We start from the raw sequence: 17166 nt of genomic DNA on the forward strand, positions 1-17166 counted from the left end.
ACAATTTGTATTTGTTCCAGAAAACAACGCGTACAGCTTCGGACGCACGACCATCGCCAACCTGAAGTCTGGGTGAGTGCCGGGAGCTTATACTGTATATCATATATATATATGTATACTGTATATACAGGGTTGGGAGGGTTACTTTGTAAATGTAATCAGTTACTGATTACTGATTACATGGCTCTGAAAGTAATCCGAATACAGTTACAGTTACGTGTCTTAAAAAAGTAACGTAATCAGATTACTTTTAGATTACTTTTGGATTACTTTCTTTTTCCATCACAGATGGGTATGTTTTGGTGAACAGGAGACACAAAAAGCAAAAGGAAACTGAACGTGTTTTCACTGTTTTAATGGCGTATCAAGAGCACAACTGAAACATAACATCTGAAACGATGTAACAACATAATACACTTTTTGGGGATGCAGCTTGGGATGTGAGGAGTGAGGGACACGGCTTAGAACGGGCGTGTCGCCTTCTGTCCTGCCAGTGTTGGCAGGACATGAATTCAAATGAAAACAAAAATAAAACATTTGGTCTCAGGTTTCGGTGTCGATTTCACTCTCCACAGTGGTGATTTTGCTGTTGTAGCGTAACAGGAGCACCTGCTCAAAGTGTTCATCGGTCATGCGATTGCGTTGGGGAGTGAACAGGTTGCCACCATGGCTGAAGAGACGCTCCACAGCAGCACTTGAGGGCAAAGTGGTGTTGTATTTAATGAAGACCTGCTTAACGGTGGGGAAATCCTCTAGTGCACCCAACTTCTTGTTTGTGCCCTCCAGATATTTTCTGACCTCTTCAGATGGGCCAGTGCTGGTTTCTCTGTTGGCTCCAGGACCGTAGCTGAAGAAATCCTCCTCTCCAGAGTCACTGGAGGCAGGAGCAGCAGCTCCACGGCTGGTTCCATGTTTAACGCCTCAGCCACCAGCATTCTGCGGACATCTTCCTTTTCCTCTTCAGGCAGCCACCACAAACGAAACTGAGGGCTTGATGCTGTCGCCAATTTAGCCTCGCGACTTGAAAACCACTTCTGGAAGCGGGAATCGATTGCATTAATAACCGTTTCAATGACTTCTGAGAAGAAGCGCACATGGGGTTTCTTGTCAGACAGCCTCTTCTTCAAGGTCTGCAATGCTGGAATTACAAGTCCAAGAAAGCACTTTGTTTCCCCTTGAAGAAGGTCAAGGGCACACGCAAGTGGCTTGAGTACTTCTGCATATTCATTCAGGAATGCCAACTCATTTGCTAGCAGCTTTGGAACTGCAAGGCGCTCACAAACCTCTGCCAGTTGTGCATCTGTAAGTGACACAATCTTCTGAACTGCATTGTACTCCGAATTCCACCGTGTCACACAGGGAATGATCAATTTCATTTTCCCAATCTCCTCCACTGCCTCTGCCGCCAAAGGTGATCTGTGAGCCTTATTCCAGATTGCAGAACACTTAGCCATGGCACTGTAGAAGAGTTTGCGTGTTGCCCCCTGTGACACAGCCCGCTCCAGATCTTTAGAGGCAATGAGGTTTAACGTGTGTGTGATGCACAGCGCTGGTGTGGAGGCAGACAAAACTGGAGTCCCTCATCCTCTCCTTCCCCATCAAGAATGGCACCGACATCCTCAAACCCAGCATCTTCATTGCCATCTTGACCGCCTTCTTCAACCGCCTCCCTCTGTCCGAATTCTCTGAAGGCCTTCACAAAGTTACTGCCATTGTCAGTGACTGTCGCCTGCACTTTTCTATCAATGTTAAACATCTCATGAATTTGTTGGATTTTTTCTGCAATGACGTCATAAGTGTGACGGCCCTTTATTCTGGCACATGCAAGTGCTACTGACTTTCTCTCCAGATCTTGCCCCTCTATCCAATGACACGTCATGCCGAAAAAGCTCCGATTGTGTGCTGTCCAGATGTCAGCAGTTGTGCACACATATGATACCGTCTGGAGCTTTTCTGTCAGCTTTTCCTTCATGGCAAGGAATCCATCTTCAATTCTTCTCATCAAGCTTTTTCGGCACATGACCGTTTTCCCTCCACTTATACCCTCAATCAGGTTCCGAAAGGCAGGTTGTTCCAAGATGGAAAAGGACTGCACATCTTGGATGATGAAATTGAAGATGAGAGCATTCACTTTGCTCTGTGTGGTTTGATTCATGAATGTGTCCAGTCTTGGTTGTTTAGGTTGTGGTCTCTGTTCTTGATCGTCTGAGGTCCTTTTGGGTGGAATCTTCTCATACACACCAGCATGTTTTCTCTGTAACAAACAAAACATTTCAATATATACTAGATTGCCTATCCAGCCAAATACCACTATATACACTTCTGAAAACCACAAATAATACTATAGGCTACTAATATCTATGTACACCATTTTCTTTCTGCCAATTCAATTGAAATAGTTTCCCATTTATCTTAGATTATTTGTACATTCAACATTAAAAACAAAGATTACATAGACTGGAAACCAGACGAATGTGAGAGCATTTCATTTGCTCTTCCACATTAGTCTGACCCCACTCCCTATGAATGATATGAAGTCCGTTATCCCGACTTATTATTCATTTTTTCGAGATAGTTACCGGTGCGCCAAGGAGGAAGTGAAGTGGAGCGCACAGGAGACAACCATTTCATTGCAGACTGTTATGTTTATGTGGGGAAATTACAGTGCATACATTATTTGAGATATATTTCGAACTCGGACTTCATTTTAAGGACATTTCGGCCAGGGGTTACTATATTTGTTTAAGCACCGGATCGGAAAAAAAATGAGAGTAAACCATGTCCGTGACGCTCACAGTATCTGCACCAGGAGGCAGCGGGAGGGTTCACTCGGCCTCTGAGAAGAGGAGCGCGCCGTGCCTTTCACGCACCGCCTTCAGAATCATTAGAAAGGCTAAAGAGCGGCCGCTGATGTGTTTTAACCACACACACACACACACACACACACACACACACACACACACACACACACACACACACACACACACCTCTACACGAACTGCCCGATTATTCTCCCTTGTATTAGTTTTATAAAGGAGATCTCCGGTCACCAAGGTGCATGGTGTGTGTGTGTGTGTTCGTTGTGTTGATTTCCCTTTTATAAAACAGTAAGCTAACTTTGTCGAAGTCGGGATAACGGACTTCATATCATTTCAACAATAAAGAGAGCAAAAAAAAGCAAACGTTGACTTACCTCCAAGTGCTTTTTGAGGTTAGACGTGGAGTCCTTTGATGCAGACAGTGTATTGATGGCTGGAAGACACAAGGTACACTGGACCGTGATATTCTTCCCATGGTCTTGTTTAAAATCGAAGTGGTGTCGATATCGCCACGATTTAAACGCAGACTTGTGTTCCTCCATGTTTCGTTGTTTCACTGAGCGGACCCGCACATTACTTTCAAACGCTGTGCGGCGGTAACAGGTTTTGTGCGCTGCCTGTGATGATTCGGTATACGGACCTTTAGTAATGAATATTAAATGTTGTGAGGAAATCCTTCCACCAATAATTAATTAAGTATTCCAAAATGTAATCACTTCAGGTTTACGAAAGTAACTGTAATCAGATTATTCGTTTTTCAAATGTAACGCCAGCTGAATACAGTTACTTGATTTTTGTATTCTGATTACGTAACGCCGTTACAACCCAACCCTGTGTATATATTATATACAGAATATATATATATATATACTGTATATTATATATATATATATATATATAATAACTAATGCTCTGCTGCTGGACAGACTCATAGCATCATAATGAAAACACTCATTTCAGATAAAATATCAAAAGAATAAAATGATAAATCCTGTTGAGTTAGATTTCAGCTCTGGCTTTGATTTGGTGGGATTTACCTTTTCAGAATGTTGTGTAAATATGATTTGTTTGTTTGTGTGTCTCTCTCAGGACCAACCTGCTGTGGCTGCACACCTCCTTCGCCTTCATGTACCTGCTGCTGACCGTCTACAGCATGAGGAGACACACCTCCAAGATGCACTACAAGGAGGACGACCTGGTGAGCCACACACACACACACACACACACAGACACACACACACACACCTCCAAGATGCACTACAAGGAGGACGACCTGGTGAGCCACACACACACACACACACACACACACACACACACACCTCCAAGATGCACTACAAGGAGGACGACCTGGTGAGCCACACACACACACACACACACAGACACACACACACACCTCCAAGATGCACTACAAGGAGGACGACCTGGTGAGCCACACACACACACACACACACACACACACACACACACACACACACACCTCCAAGATGCACTACAAGGAGGACGACCTGGTGAGCCACACACACACACACACACACACACAGACACACACACACACCTCCAAGATGCACTACAAGGAGGACGACCTGGTGAGCCACACACACACACACACACACACACACACACACACACCTCCAAGATGCACTACAAGGAAGACGACCTGGTGAGCCACACACACACACACACACACACACACACACACACACACACACACACACACCTCCAAGATGCACTACAAGGAGGACGACCTGGTGAGCCACACACACACACACACACACACACACACACACACACCTCCAAGATGCACTACAAGGAAGACGACCTGGTGAGCCACACACACACACACACACACACACACACACACACACACACACACACCTCCAAGATGCACTACAAGGAGGACGACCTGGTGAGCCACACACACACACACACACACACACACACACACACACACACACACCTCCAAGATGCACTACAAGGAGGACGACCTGGTGAGCCACACACACACACACACACACACACACACACACACACACACACACACACACACACCTCCAAGATGCACTACAAGGAGGACGACCTGGTGAGCCACACACACACACACACACACAGACACACACACACACCTCCAAGATGCACTACAAGGAGGACGACCTGGTGAGCCACACACACACACACACACACACACCTCCAAGATGCACTACAAGGAGGACGACCTGGTGAGCCACACACACACACACACACACACACACACACACACACACACACCTCCAAGATGCACTACAAGGAGGACGACCTGGTGAGCCACACACACACACACACACACACACACACACACACACACACACACCTCCAAGATGCACTACAAGGAAGACGACCTGGTGAGCCACACACACACACACACACACACACACACACACACACACCTCCAAGATGCACTACAAGGAGGACGACCTGGTGAGCCACACACACACACACACACACACACACACACACACACACACACACCTCCAAGATGCACTACAAGGAGGAGGGCCTGGTGAGCCACACACACACACACACACACACACACACACACACACACACACACACACACACACCTCCAGCATCACACACACACCTTACCTGCATGTGAATCTTGAACACATGAGAAGGTGTGTTTGTGTTCTAATCCCAGTGTTGTGTCTTGCAGGTGAAGCGCACTTTGTTCATTAACGGCATCTCTAAATACGCCGAGGAGAGTCAGATCAAGCAGCACTTTGAGTGAGTCCTCGGATCCCTTTCCTCACCTGGAGATGTGTAATGTGACAACACACACTGTTCTCACAATAACTTCTTACCGACACACTAATTAAATATATTTAATATGTATATATGACCCAAATATGTATATATATATATATCATTCATTTCTTATTTTAAAAGTTACTTACCTGTATATCATTTCAATTGTATCATTCATTTAATGAATCTCTAATCTGTGTGAATCGGTGCTATTTCTCAATCTCACCCTGTTGCTGTTAAACTACTGCACTTCCCCACGGGGATTAATAAAGATCCATCTTATCTTATTTGATCTAATCTTAGATAACACCCTGGGCTCATATCTGTGTTTTGTACCAGCAGGTGGCAGCATAGTCAAATTTACAAGTGAACTTGTACAAGGTCTCCTATCATGCAAAATGCACTTTCTGATGTCTTCTCCACATCACCATGTGTCCCCGGTGTGTCAGGAGACTCTCAAAGTGATGTCTTCTCTACATCACCATGTGTCCCCGGTGTGTCAGGAGACTCTCAAAGTGATGTCTTCTACATCACCATGTGTCCCCGGTGTGTCAGGAGACTCTCAAAGTGATGTCTTCTACATCACCATGTGTCCCCGGTGTGTCAGGAGACTCTCAAAGTGATGTCTTCTCTACATCACCATGTGTCCTCGGTGTGTCAGGAGACTCTCAAAGTGATGTCTTCTACATCACCATGTGTCCCTGGTGTGTCAGGAGACTCTCAAAGTGATGTCTTCTACATCACCATGTGTCCCCGGTGTGTCAGGAGACTCTCAAAGTGATGTCTTCTACATCACCATGTGTCCCCGGTGTGTCAGGAGACTCTCAAAGTGATGTCTTCTACATCACCATGTGTCCCCGGTGTGTCAGGAGACTCTCAAAGTGATGTCTTCTCTACATCACCATGTGTCCTCGGTGTGTCAGGAGACTCTCAAAGTGATGTCTTCTACATCACCATGTGTCCCCGGTGTGTCAGGAGACTCTCAAAGTGATGTCTTCTACATCACCATGTGTCCCCGGTGTGTCAGGAGACTCTCAAAGTGATGTCTTCTACATCACCGTGTGTCCCCGGTGTGTCAGGAGACTCTCAAAGTGATGTCTTCTACATCACCATGTGTCCTCGGTGTGTCAGGAGACTCTCAAAGTGATGTCTTCTACATCACCATGTGTCCTCGGTGTGTCATGAGACTCTCAAAGTGATGTCTTCTCTACATCACCATGTGTCCCCGGTGTGTCAGGAGACTCTCAAAGTGATGTCTTCTCTACATCACCATGTGTCCCCGGTGTGTCAGGAGACTCTCAAAGTGATGTCTTCTACATCACCATGTGTCCCCGGTGTGTCAGGAGACTCTCAAAGTGATGTCTTCTCTACATCACCATGTGTCCCCGGTGTGTCAGGAGACTCTCTAAGTGATGTCTTCTACATCACATGTGTCCCTGGTGTGTCAGGAGACTCTCTAGTGATGCTTCTACATCACCATGTGTCCCCGGTGTGTCAGGAGACTCTCAAAGTGATGTCTTCTACATCACCATGTGTCCCCGGTGTGTCAGGAGACTCTCAAAGTGATGTCTTCTACATCACCATGTGTCCCCGGTGTGTCAGGAGACTCTCAAAGTGATGTCTTCTCTACATCACCATGTGTCCCCGGTGTGTCAGGAGACTCTCAAAGTGATGTCTTCTACATCACCATGTGTCCCCGGTGTGTCAGGAGACTCTCAAAGTGATGTCTTCTACATCACCATGTGTCCCCGGTGTGTCAGGAGACTCTCAAAGTGATGTCTTCTACATCACCATGTGTCCCCGGTGTGTCAGGAGACTCTCAAAGTGATGTCTTCTACATCACCATGTGTCCCCGGTGTGTCAGGAGACTCTCTAAGTGATGTCTTCTACATCACCATGTGTCCCCGGTGTGTCAGGAGACTCTCAAAGTGATGTCTTCTCTACATCACCATGTGTCCCCGGTGTGTCAGGAGACTCTCAAAGTGATGTCTTCTCTACATCACCATGTGTCCCCGGTGTGTCAGGAGACTCTCTAAGTGATGTCTTCTACATCACCATGTGTCCCCGGTGTGTCAGGAGACTCTCAAAGTGATGTCTTCTACATCACCATGTGTCCCGGTGTGTCAGGAGACTCTCAAGTGATGTCTTCTACATCACCATGTGTCCCCGGTGTGTCAGGAGACTCTCAAAGTGATGTCTTCTACATCACCATGTGTCCCCTGGTGTGTCAGGAGACTCTCAAGTGATGTCTTCTACCTCACCGTGTGTCAGGAGACTCTCTAAGTGATGTCTCTTCTACATCACCATGTGTCCCCGGTGTGTCAGGAGACTCTCTAAGTGATGTCTTCTACATCACCATGTGTCCCCGGTGTGTCAGGAGACTCTCAAAGTGATGTCTTCTACATCACCATGTGTCCCTGGTGTGTCAGGAGACTCTCTAAGTGATGTCTTCTACATCACCATGTGTCCCCGGTGTGTCAGGAGACTCTCAAAGTGATGTCTTCTACATCACCATGTGTCCCCTGGTGTGTCAGGAGGACTCTCAACGTGATGTCTTCTACATCACCATGTGTCCCTGGTGTCAGGAGACTCCTCAAAGTGATGTCTTCTATCATCACCATGTGTCCCCGGTGTGTCAGGAGACTCTCAAAGTGATGTCTTCCTTACATCACCATGTGTCCCTGGTTGTGTCAGGAGACTCTCAAAGTGATGTCTCTTACATCACCAGTGTCCCGGTGGTGTCAGGAGACTCTCAAAGTGATGTCTTCTCTACATCACCATGTGTCCCCGGTGTGTCAGGAGACTCTCAAGTGATGTCTTCTCTACATCACCATGTGTCCCCGGTGTGTCAGGAGACTCTCAAAGTGATGTCTTCTCTTACATCACCATGTGTCCCCGGTGGTGTCAGGAGACTCTCAAAGTGATGTCTTCTCTACATCACCATGTGTCCCGGATGTGTCAGGAGACTCTCAAAGTGATGTCTTCTACATCACCATGTGTCCCCGGTGTGTCAGGAGACTCTCAAAGTGATGTCTTCTACATCACCATGTGTCCCCGGTGTGTCAGGAGACTCTCAAAGTGATGTCTTCTACATCACCATGTGTCCCCGGTGTGTCAGGAGACTCTCAAAGTGATGTCTTCTACATCACCATGTGTCCCCGGTGTGTCAGGAGACTCTCAAAGTGATGTCTTCTACATCACCATGTGTCCCTGGTGTGTCAGGAGACTCTCAAAGTGATGTCTTCTACATCACCATGTGTCCCCGGTGTGTCAGGAGACTCTCAAAGTGATGTCTTCTACATCACCATGTGTCCCCGGTGTGTCAGGAGACTCTCAAAGTGATGTCTTCTACATCACCATGTGTCCCCGGTGTGTCAGGAGACTCTTAAAGTGATGTCTTCTACATCACCATGTGTCCCTGGTGTGTCAGGAGACTCTCAAAGTGATGTCTTCTACATCACCGTGTGTCAGGAGACTCTCTAAGTGATGTCTTCTACATCACCATGTGTCCCCGGTGTGTCAGGAGACTCTCAAAGTGATGTCTTCTACATCACCATGTGTCCCCGGTGTGTCAGGAGACTCTCAAAGTGATGTCTTCTACATCACCATGTGTCCCTGGTGTGTCAGGAGACTCTCAAAGTGATGTCTTCTACATCACCATGTGTCCCCGGTGTGTCAGGAGACTCTCAAAGTGATGTCTTCTACATCACCATGTGTCCTCGGTGTGTCAGGAGACTCTCTAAGTGATGTCTTCTCTTCATCACCATGTGTCCCCGGTGTGTCAGGAGACTCTCAAAGTGATGTCTTCTCTTCATCACCATGTGTCCCCGGTGTGTCAGGAGACTCTCAAAGTGATGTCTTCTCTACATCACCATGTGTCCCCGGTGTGTCAGGAGACTCTCAAAGTGATGTCTTCTCTTCATCACCATGTGTCCCCGGTGTGTCAGGAGACTCTCAAAGTGATGTCTTCTCTACATCACCATGTGTCCTCGGTGTGTCAGGAGACTCTCAAAGTGATGTCTTCTACATCACCATGTGTCCCCGGTGTGTCAGGAGACTCTCAAAGTGATGTCTTCTACATCACCATGTGTCCCCGGTGTGTCAGGAGACTCTCAAAGTGATGTCTTCTACATCACCATGTGTCCCCGGTGTGTCAGGAGACTCTCAAAGTGATGTCTTCTACATCACCATGTGTCCCCGGTGTGTCAGGAGACTCTCAAAGTGATGTCTTCTACATCACCATGTGTCCCCGGTGTGTCAGGAGACTCTCAAAGTGATGTCTTCTCTACATCACCATGTGTCCCCGGTGTGTCAGGAGACTCTCAAAGTGATGTCTTCTACATCACCATGTGTCCCTGGTGTGTCAGGAGACTCTCAAAGTGATGTCTTCTACATCACCATGTGTCCCCGGTGTGTCAGGAGACTCTCAAAGTGATGTCTTCTACATCACCATGTGTCCCCGGTGTGTCAGGAGACTCTCAAAGTGATGTCTTCTACATCACCATGTGCCCCCGGTGTGTCAGGAGACTCTCAAAGTGATGTCTTCTACATCACCATGTGTCCCCGGTGTGTCAGGAGACTCTCAAAGTGATGTCTTCTACATCACCATGTGTCCCCGCTTGTGTCAGGAGACTCTCAAAGTGATGTCTTCTCTACATCACCGTGTGTCCCTGGTGTGTCAGGAGACTCTCAAAGTGATGTCTTCTACATCACCATGTGTCCCCGGTGTGTCAGGAGACTCTCAAAGTGATGTCTTCTCTACATCACCATGTGTCCCCGGTGTGTCAGGAGACTCTCAAAGTGATGTCTTCTACATCACCATGTGTCCCTGGTGTGTCAGGAGACTCTCAAAGTGATGTCTTCTACATCACCATGTGTCCCCGGTGTGTCAGGAGACTCTCAAAGTGATGTCTTCTACATCACCATGTGTCCCCGGTGTGTCAGGAGACTCTCAAAGTGATGTCTTCTACATCACCATGTGTCCCCGGTGTGTCAGGAGACTCTCAAAGTGATGTCTTCTACATCACCATGTGTCCCCGGTGTGTCAGGAGACTCTCAAAGTGATGTCTTCTCTACATCACCGTGTGTCCCTGGTGTGTCAGGAGACTCTCAAAGTGATGTCTTCTACATCACCATGTGTCCCCGGTGTGTCAGGAGACTCTCAAAGTGATGTCTTCTCTACATCACCATGTGTCCCCCGGTGTGTCAGGAGACTCTCAAAGTGATGTCTTCTACATCACCATGTGTCCCCGGTGTGTCAGGAGACTCTCAAAGTGATGTCTTCTCTACATCACCATGTGTCCCTGGTGTGTCCCCGGTGTGTCAGGAGACTCTCAAAGTGATGTCTTCTCTACATCACCATGTGTCCCCGGTGTGTCAGGAGACTCTCAAAGTGATGTCTTCTACATCACCATGTGTCCCTGGTGTGTCTGTCCCGGTGTGTCCCCGGTGTGTCAGGAGACTCTCAAAGTGTCAGAAATAAACCCCTCTCTCTTTTCCTCCGTACCCACATCTCTAAAAACGGGGAACAACGGAGCTGATCCAGATTTGCTGCGTCATGACCACATTACTAAAATGTGGGTGGGCTTTACCCCCACGGGCCAATTAGAAACGTTGCTGTCAGAAACAATGAGACGTGTTCTGGAAGTAATATGGTCTGTGTTTACATTAGCATGCTAACACTCAGAGCTAACCTGTACTGGAGAGAGTGTGTGAAGAAGCAGGAAATCACCTTGTGGTAAACCTGAGAGAGAGAGAGAGTTTGAGCTCCATCCTGTTTCAGAGAGAATCCTTGATGTGGTTTGGAACAGGATGTGGAGTTTCATCACGGCAGCATTTAGCTGAGTTTCTGCTGGGAGAGTTCTGAGCAGGCATTAGCTCCCCCTCCTCTTTTTTTTTTTTTTTCAAGCTAAGGACCCAAAATCAGCGTTTCTCCAACAGGCTGAAACAGAAGGATATAACATGTGTTTTTATATATTTTTATATATCTGAGACCCATAATATATGCCTAAAAGTAGCATCAGGGGGTCCACGGGGTCTTACAAAGTATTACAAGTTGATAGATCAATTTAGCGAAAATTAAGGCTATTAACCCTCCGGTATCACTGTGGACGTTTTTGTCCATATGGGTCATTTTTCACTTTTCATTTTGCAATAACTTTGGTTGTGTTGGTGCAAACGGCCTGAATTTTTGTAACAAGGCTATTTTCTCGATCTATTTTGGAATTCCAATTTCAATTTTTCAAATCGGTCTTTAATTCACTGTGTAACAAATCGACTACGCAAATTAGTCATTCGAGACAAAAATGTCCACTGCAAAATACTTTGATAAAAACATTATATTAAAAGGTTTTTTTCACAACTTTTTTGGGTTCAATCTTTAAAGCAACTTCCGCCCTAATATAAAATACCAAAAATGTAATCATTCTCAGGATTTTAACCCTTTAAATGCCATTTTGAAAACATGAAACCGCTGGTTTTTTTCATGATGAAAACAGAGAAAATTAGTTATTTTCCCAATAATACATATCTGGGGACTGGCTCTTTTTTTTTTATAACAGTCTTGGATATGTCAAAGATTAGCAACAAAATGGATTTTTTTGCATTATTAGTTTTTGCACAAAATCAGATTGAACAAAAAAGTTACAAATTAGTCATTCGGGACAAAAATGTCCACTTCCAAAAACTGCTCTAAAATGACAACAGATTAATATTTTAAAAACTTTTTGGGGTTAAATCTTTCAATCAACTTCAGTCCTGATCAAAAATACCAAATGTTAAATTATGTTCAGGATTTTAACCCTTGAACTGCCAGTTTGAAAACATGAATTTGCGTTTTCTATGAAAAACATGCACAAAAAGGCAGTTATTTTCCATATAATAAATGTTGGGACGTTCAGCTTTTTTTTTTTTATCACAGTCTTGGATATGTCAAAGATTAGCAACAACATTTATTTTGGTGGATTATTAGTTTTTGCACAGAATCAGATTAGACAAAAATGTCCCATCCACTCCCATTATAACCACATCTTTTGATCTCTCCGCCATACCGGTATAAAATCATGCATTTTGTAATGTCAGGGTTTTATATTGGAGGAAAATAGTTCAATTTGTCCTTTTTACTGTATATCACCAGATGTGACATTTTACCATTGAATTACATGCTTGTCATGTCTTGATTTACAGTTTACAGCATTCGCAATTTTCCCGTCATCTCTTTACCTTTGATGTGTGTGAGAATGTAGGAGTAAGTGTTCTCTCGTGGCATTTTGTTTTCATTTGTGCTGTTTCATGTGTCTTAGAGGTAAACAGAGGTATGATCTTGACCCAGCTTGACCTTGTTGTTTTGAATTGTTTGGAACTTCAAAGGCTTTGATAATGTCTCTTTAGCATACAAACATACACAGCCATACATGCACTAAGTCAATAAGCGAACACCTGGCTGCAAAGCCAGATCCATAAATATGTGTAGTTTGGCTGGCTGGTCGTTTCATTCCTGTGATACGCAACAAGCGAGTAAGATGAAGAGGCGCTTCTCTGTGGAAGAAGCTAGGGATATGGTGATGCAGCCGGCAACCTCCAGCGAGTTGCTTGACTCTTCTTCTGAATCAGAAACAACCTCAGAAGAAGAATGTGATGTGGAGTTTGTAGTGGAGTCTGATCCTTCTTCTTCTGACCCTTCCGCTGAAACTGCAGAGGAAACAGAAGATTCTGGCAGTGGGTGGACATCAAAAAATGGTGAAATCTGGTCTCCCTCTAACAACGACACGCTGCGCTACATTCCCGCTGCCAGAGGTTTGGTTCCAGGGCCCACGCGTTATGCCATTACAATAATTGATGACGTGGAATCCTCCTTCAATTTATTTTTCACTGCTGAGATCATCAGTAGTATTGTCGACATGACAAACTTGCAGGGGGGACGTTCGGTGGCAAACTGGAGTGATGTGGATGCCACAGATATTCGTGCATATATCGGTCTCCTGATATTGGCTGGAGTTTACAAATCGAAGGGCGAATCCACCCGCAGCCTCTGGGTTGACCACAGTGGACGTGCCATCTTCCGTGCCACAATGACCCACACCAAATTCCGGTTGATGAATACCACTCCGGTTTGACGACAAGCTGATGAGACCTTCCCGTCACAGAGAGGACAAGCTTGCCCCCATCCGCTCTCTCTGGGAGAAGTGGACACATCGCCTTCCGATGCTTTGCAACCCTGGTGAAGATGTGTGTGTGGATGAGCAGCTTGTCCCCTTCAGAGGCCGCTGCAAATTCCGGCAATACATACCAAGCAAGCCAGCAAAGTATGGGCTAAAAATCTGGGTCACCGCTGACGTTGAAACCTCCTATGCCTGGAAGTGCCAGATTTACACCGGTAAAGCTGCTGGCAGTGCTGCCGAGGTGGGCCAGGGAAAGCGTGTCGTCCTGGAAATGACAGAGGGGCTCCAAGGGATCACTGTGACTTGTGACCATTTTTTCACGTCATATGCACTTGTGCAGGAGCTACTAAAGAGGAAAGTGGCCCTTGTCGGAACCATCCGAAGAAATAAGCCTGAGCTTCCATCCAAACTCCTGCAGGTGAGGCAGAGAGCTGCCCTCTCCTCTCTTTTTGGTTTTACCAAGAACACCACAGCGGTGAGCTACATTCCCAAACGGGGGAGAAACGTGCTCCTCCTCAGCAGCAAACACAGGGACCCAGCTGTGACAGAGGAGGAGAAAAGGAAACCTGTGATCATTGCAGACTACAACCACTGCAAGGGAGCTGTCCACAACCTAGACAAGGTATGGAGGCATTACCAGTATATAAATAATACATGATACAGTTGTTAATAATTTAAAAGAATATTTGTATTAATTTTGTATTGGTCTTTTGTAGGTTCTGGGCTCCTACAGCTGCAGGAGGATGACCCATCGGTGGCCACAGGTCCTCTTCCACAACATGATAGATGTCTCTGCTTTCATGCATTTGTGCTTTTTACTGCTGTGGATCCCTCCTGGAAGCAAGCCAAGTCCTTCAGGAGGAGGCTTTTCTTGGAGGAGTTGGGGAGATCTCTGGTGTCTGCAAAAATCATGCGGAGAAAGCATCCACCTCGTACACCGACTGCTGTTACCATAGTATGATTTGTTCATGAATGTTGATTGCAGTTTGCTGTTTGGAAAATAAATGTTGACATTGATACATCTGATGCTGATTTAAAACTGATTTCAGAGAAAGTTGAAAATAGTATTACTTCAGTGTTTTTATAGGTCATATAATTCAATGGTAAAATGTCACATCTGGTGATATACAGTAAAAAGGGACACATTTAACTATTTTCCTCCAATATAAAACCCTGACATTATAAAATGCATGATTATATACCGGTATGGCGGAGAGATCAAAAGATGTGGTTATAATGGGAGTGGATGGGATATGGCTAATGTGGCTAATGTGTGAGTATTTTGTTTAATCTGATTTTGTGCAAAAACTAATAATGCAAAAAAATAAATGTTGTTGCTAATCTTTGACATACCCAAGACTGTGATAAAAAAAAAAAAGCCGACCCCCCCCAACATTTATTATATGGAAAATAACTGCCTTTTTGTGCATGTTTTTCATAGAAAACGCAAATTCATGTTTTCAAACTGGCAGTTAAAGGGTTAAAATCCTGAACATAGTTTAATATTTGGTATTTTTGATCAGGACTGAAGTTGATTGAAAGATTTAACCCCAAAAAGTTTTTTAAAATATTAATCTGTTGTCATTTTAGAGCAGTTTTTGGAAGTGGACATTTTTGTCCCGAATGACTAATTTGTAACTTTTTTGTTCAATCTGATTTTGTGCAAAAACTAATAATGCAAAAAAATCCATTTTGTTGCTAATCTTTGACATATCCAAGACTGTTATAAAAAAAAAAGAGCCAGTCCCCAGATATGTATTTTTGGGAAAATAACTCATTTTCTCTGTTTTCATCATGAAAAAAACCAGCGGTTTCATGTTTTCAAAATGGCATTTAAAGGGTTAAAATCCTGAGAATGATTACATTTTTGGTATTTTCTATTAGGGCGGAAGTTGCTTTAAAGATTGAACCCAAAAAAGTTGTGAAAAAAACCTTTTAATATAATGTTTTTATCAAAGTCTTTTGCAGTGGACATTTTTGTCTCGAATGACTAATTTGCGTAGTCCAATCGAAGGATACCGGAGGGTTAAAAAGTATTAAACGGCATTTTCCAAGGTTTTACATTTTGTAGCTTGTTTTCAATAAGTATCTAAATGGTCCAAAGAGGTCGTATTCTACAGTCTGCCTGAATGTAATCATGGCGTAGGTGTGTAGTGTGATTCTGTGTAGTTTATTGATGGCATCCCGTTGGGTTTGACGTCATCTGAACAGGACATCGCACGCTCACATCGCACGCTCACTGCTCGATAGCGCGAAGGTCCGTTTACGCCGGTTGTTAAACAACATCGTTATGGGGAAATGCAAGCCTGCGTCCAAATGGTTGGAAGATAAGGAGGAAGGACAATCAGTACTGAATATAGTCAATGTGAGGTAAAGTGTGTCGCCAAGGTAACCGGTTAGAACTCCAAGTGGCGATGAGGTCTTAACATGTATGCAAAGGGTCTTAAAAAAGGCATTACATGTGACTTCAGGACTCCTGCATAGACCCTGTGTATGATAGGAGACCGTCTCTGGTGTGAATGATGTGTATTCTTTGACTCTGCAGACAGGCGTATGAGAACTGCAAAGTGCTGGAAGCGAGGATCTGCTACAACGTGGCCAAGCTGATGGCTCTGAACGCAGAGAGGTGAGCTTCAGCAACGTCTCACCACACATTAATAATGCTTTATATCCATAGAGCCTTTCTGGGACTCAGAGTTGCTTTGGGGGGGGGGACAACAACAACAACAACTGACTCAGAGTTGCTTTGGGGGGGACGACAACAACAACAACAACTGACTCAGAGTTGCTTTGGGGGGGGGGACAACAACAACAACTGACTCAGAGTTGCTTTGGGGGGGGGGACAACAACAACAACTGACTCAGAGTTGCTTTGGGGGGGGGGACAACAACAACAACTGACTCAGAGTTGCTTTGGGGGGGGGACAACAACAACAACTGACTCAGAGTTGCTTTGGGGGGGGGGGACAACAACAACAACTGACTCAGAGTTGCTTTGGGGGGGGGTAGGGGGGGGGGGGGACAACAACAACAACTGACTCAGAGTTGCTTTTGGGGGGGGGGGGACAACAACAACTGACTCAGAGTTGCTTTGGGGGGGGGACAACAACAACAACTGACTCAGAGTTGCTTTGGGGGGGGGGACAACAACAACAACTGACTCAGAGTTGCTTTGGGGGGGGGGACAACAACAACAACTGACTCAGAGTTGCTTTGGGGGGGGGGACAACAACAACAACTGACACGGACTCTCTGTCCACCCAAAAACATGAGGCGTTGCGTGATGTCAACAACAACTGACTCAGAGTTGCTTTGGGGGGGACACAACAACAACAACTGACTCAGAGTTGCTTTGGGGGGGGGACAACAACAACAACTGACTCAGAGTTGCTTTGGGGGGGGACAAC

General features: G+C 45.4%; 2 protein-coding genes across 2 annotated transcripts in view; both read left to right on the top strand.

Moving 5' to 3' along the window:
- Window positions 1–16385, top strand: part of LOC117557506 (CSC1-like protein 2) — a gene marked incomplete at its 3' end in the record, with an annotated part of 29884 nt that extends 13499 nt beyond the window's left edge. Inside the window, exons 7-10 of the mRNA XM_034233382.1 lie at window positions 21–72; window positions 3909–4017; window positions 5509–5579; window positions 16305–16385. Coding sequence (XP_034089273.1) covers window positions 21–72; window positions 3909–4017; window positions 5509–5579; window positions 16305–16385 — 313 coding nt within the window. The remainder of the gene's footprint in view (window positions 1–20; window positions 73–3908; window positions 4018–5508; window positions 5580–16304) is intronic.
- LOC117557507 (piggyBac transposable element-derived protein 4-like) lies at window positions 12659–14888 on the top strand. The gene is made up of 2 exons (XM_034233383.1): window positions 12659–14381; window positions 14476–14888. Exons 1-2 carry the CDS (start codon window positions 13725–13727, stop codon window positions 14713–14715), a joined length of 897 nt encoding a protein of 298 aa, XP_034089274.1. The 5' UTR covers window positions 12659–13724; the 3' UTR covers window positions 14716–14888.
- Window positions 16386–17166: the final 781 nt, after the last annotated feature.

Source organism: Gymnodraco acuticeps, unplaced genomic scaffold, assembly GCF_902827175.1.
Source record: "Gymnodraco acuticeps unplaced genomic scaffold, fGymAcu1.1, whole genome shotgun sequence".
Classification (NCBI taxonomy): Eukaryota; Metazoa; Chordata; class Actinopteri; order Perciformes; family Bathydraconidae; genus Gymnodraco; species Gymnodraco acuticeps.

What these genes read in the sequence shown, in the direction of transcription:
- LOC117557507 (XM_034233383.1), top strand. Translation starts at nt 13,725, where the DNA reads ATGAGACCTTCCCGTCACAGAGAGGACAAGCTTGCCCCCATCCGCTCT. An exon ending in CTGTCCACAACCTAGACAAG is followed by an intron (nt 14,382 to 14,475) that starts GTATGGAGGCAT and finishes GGTCTTTTGTAG; the next exon opens with GTTCTGGGCTCCTACAGCTG.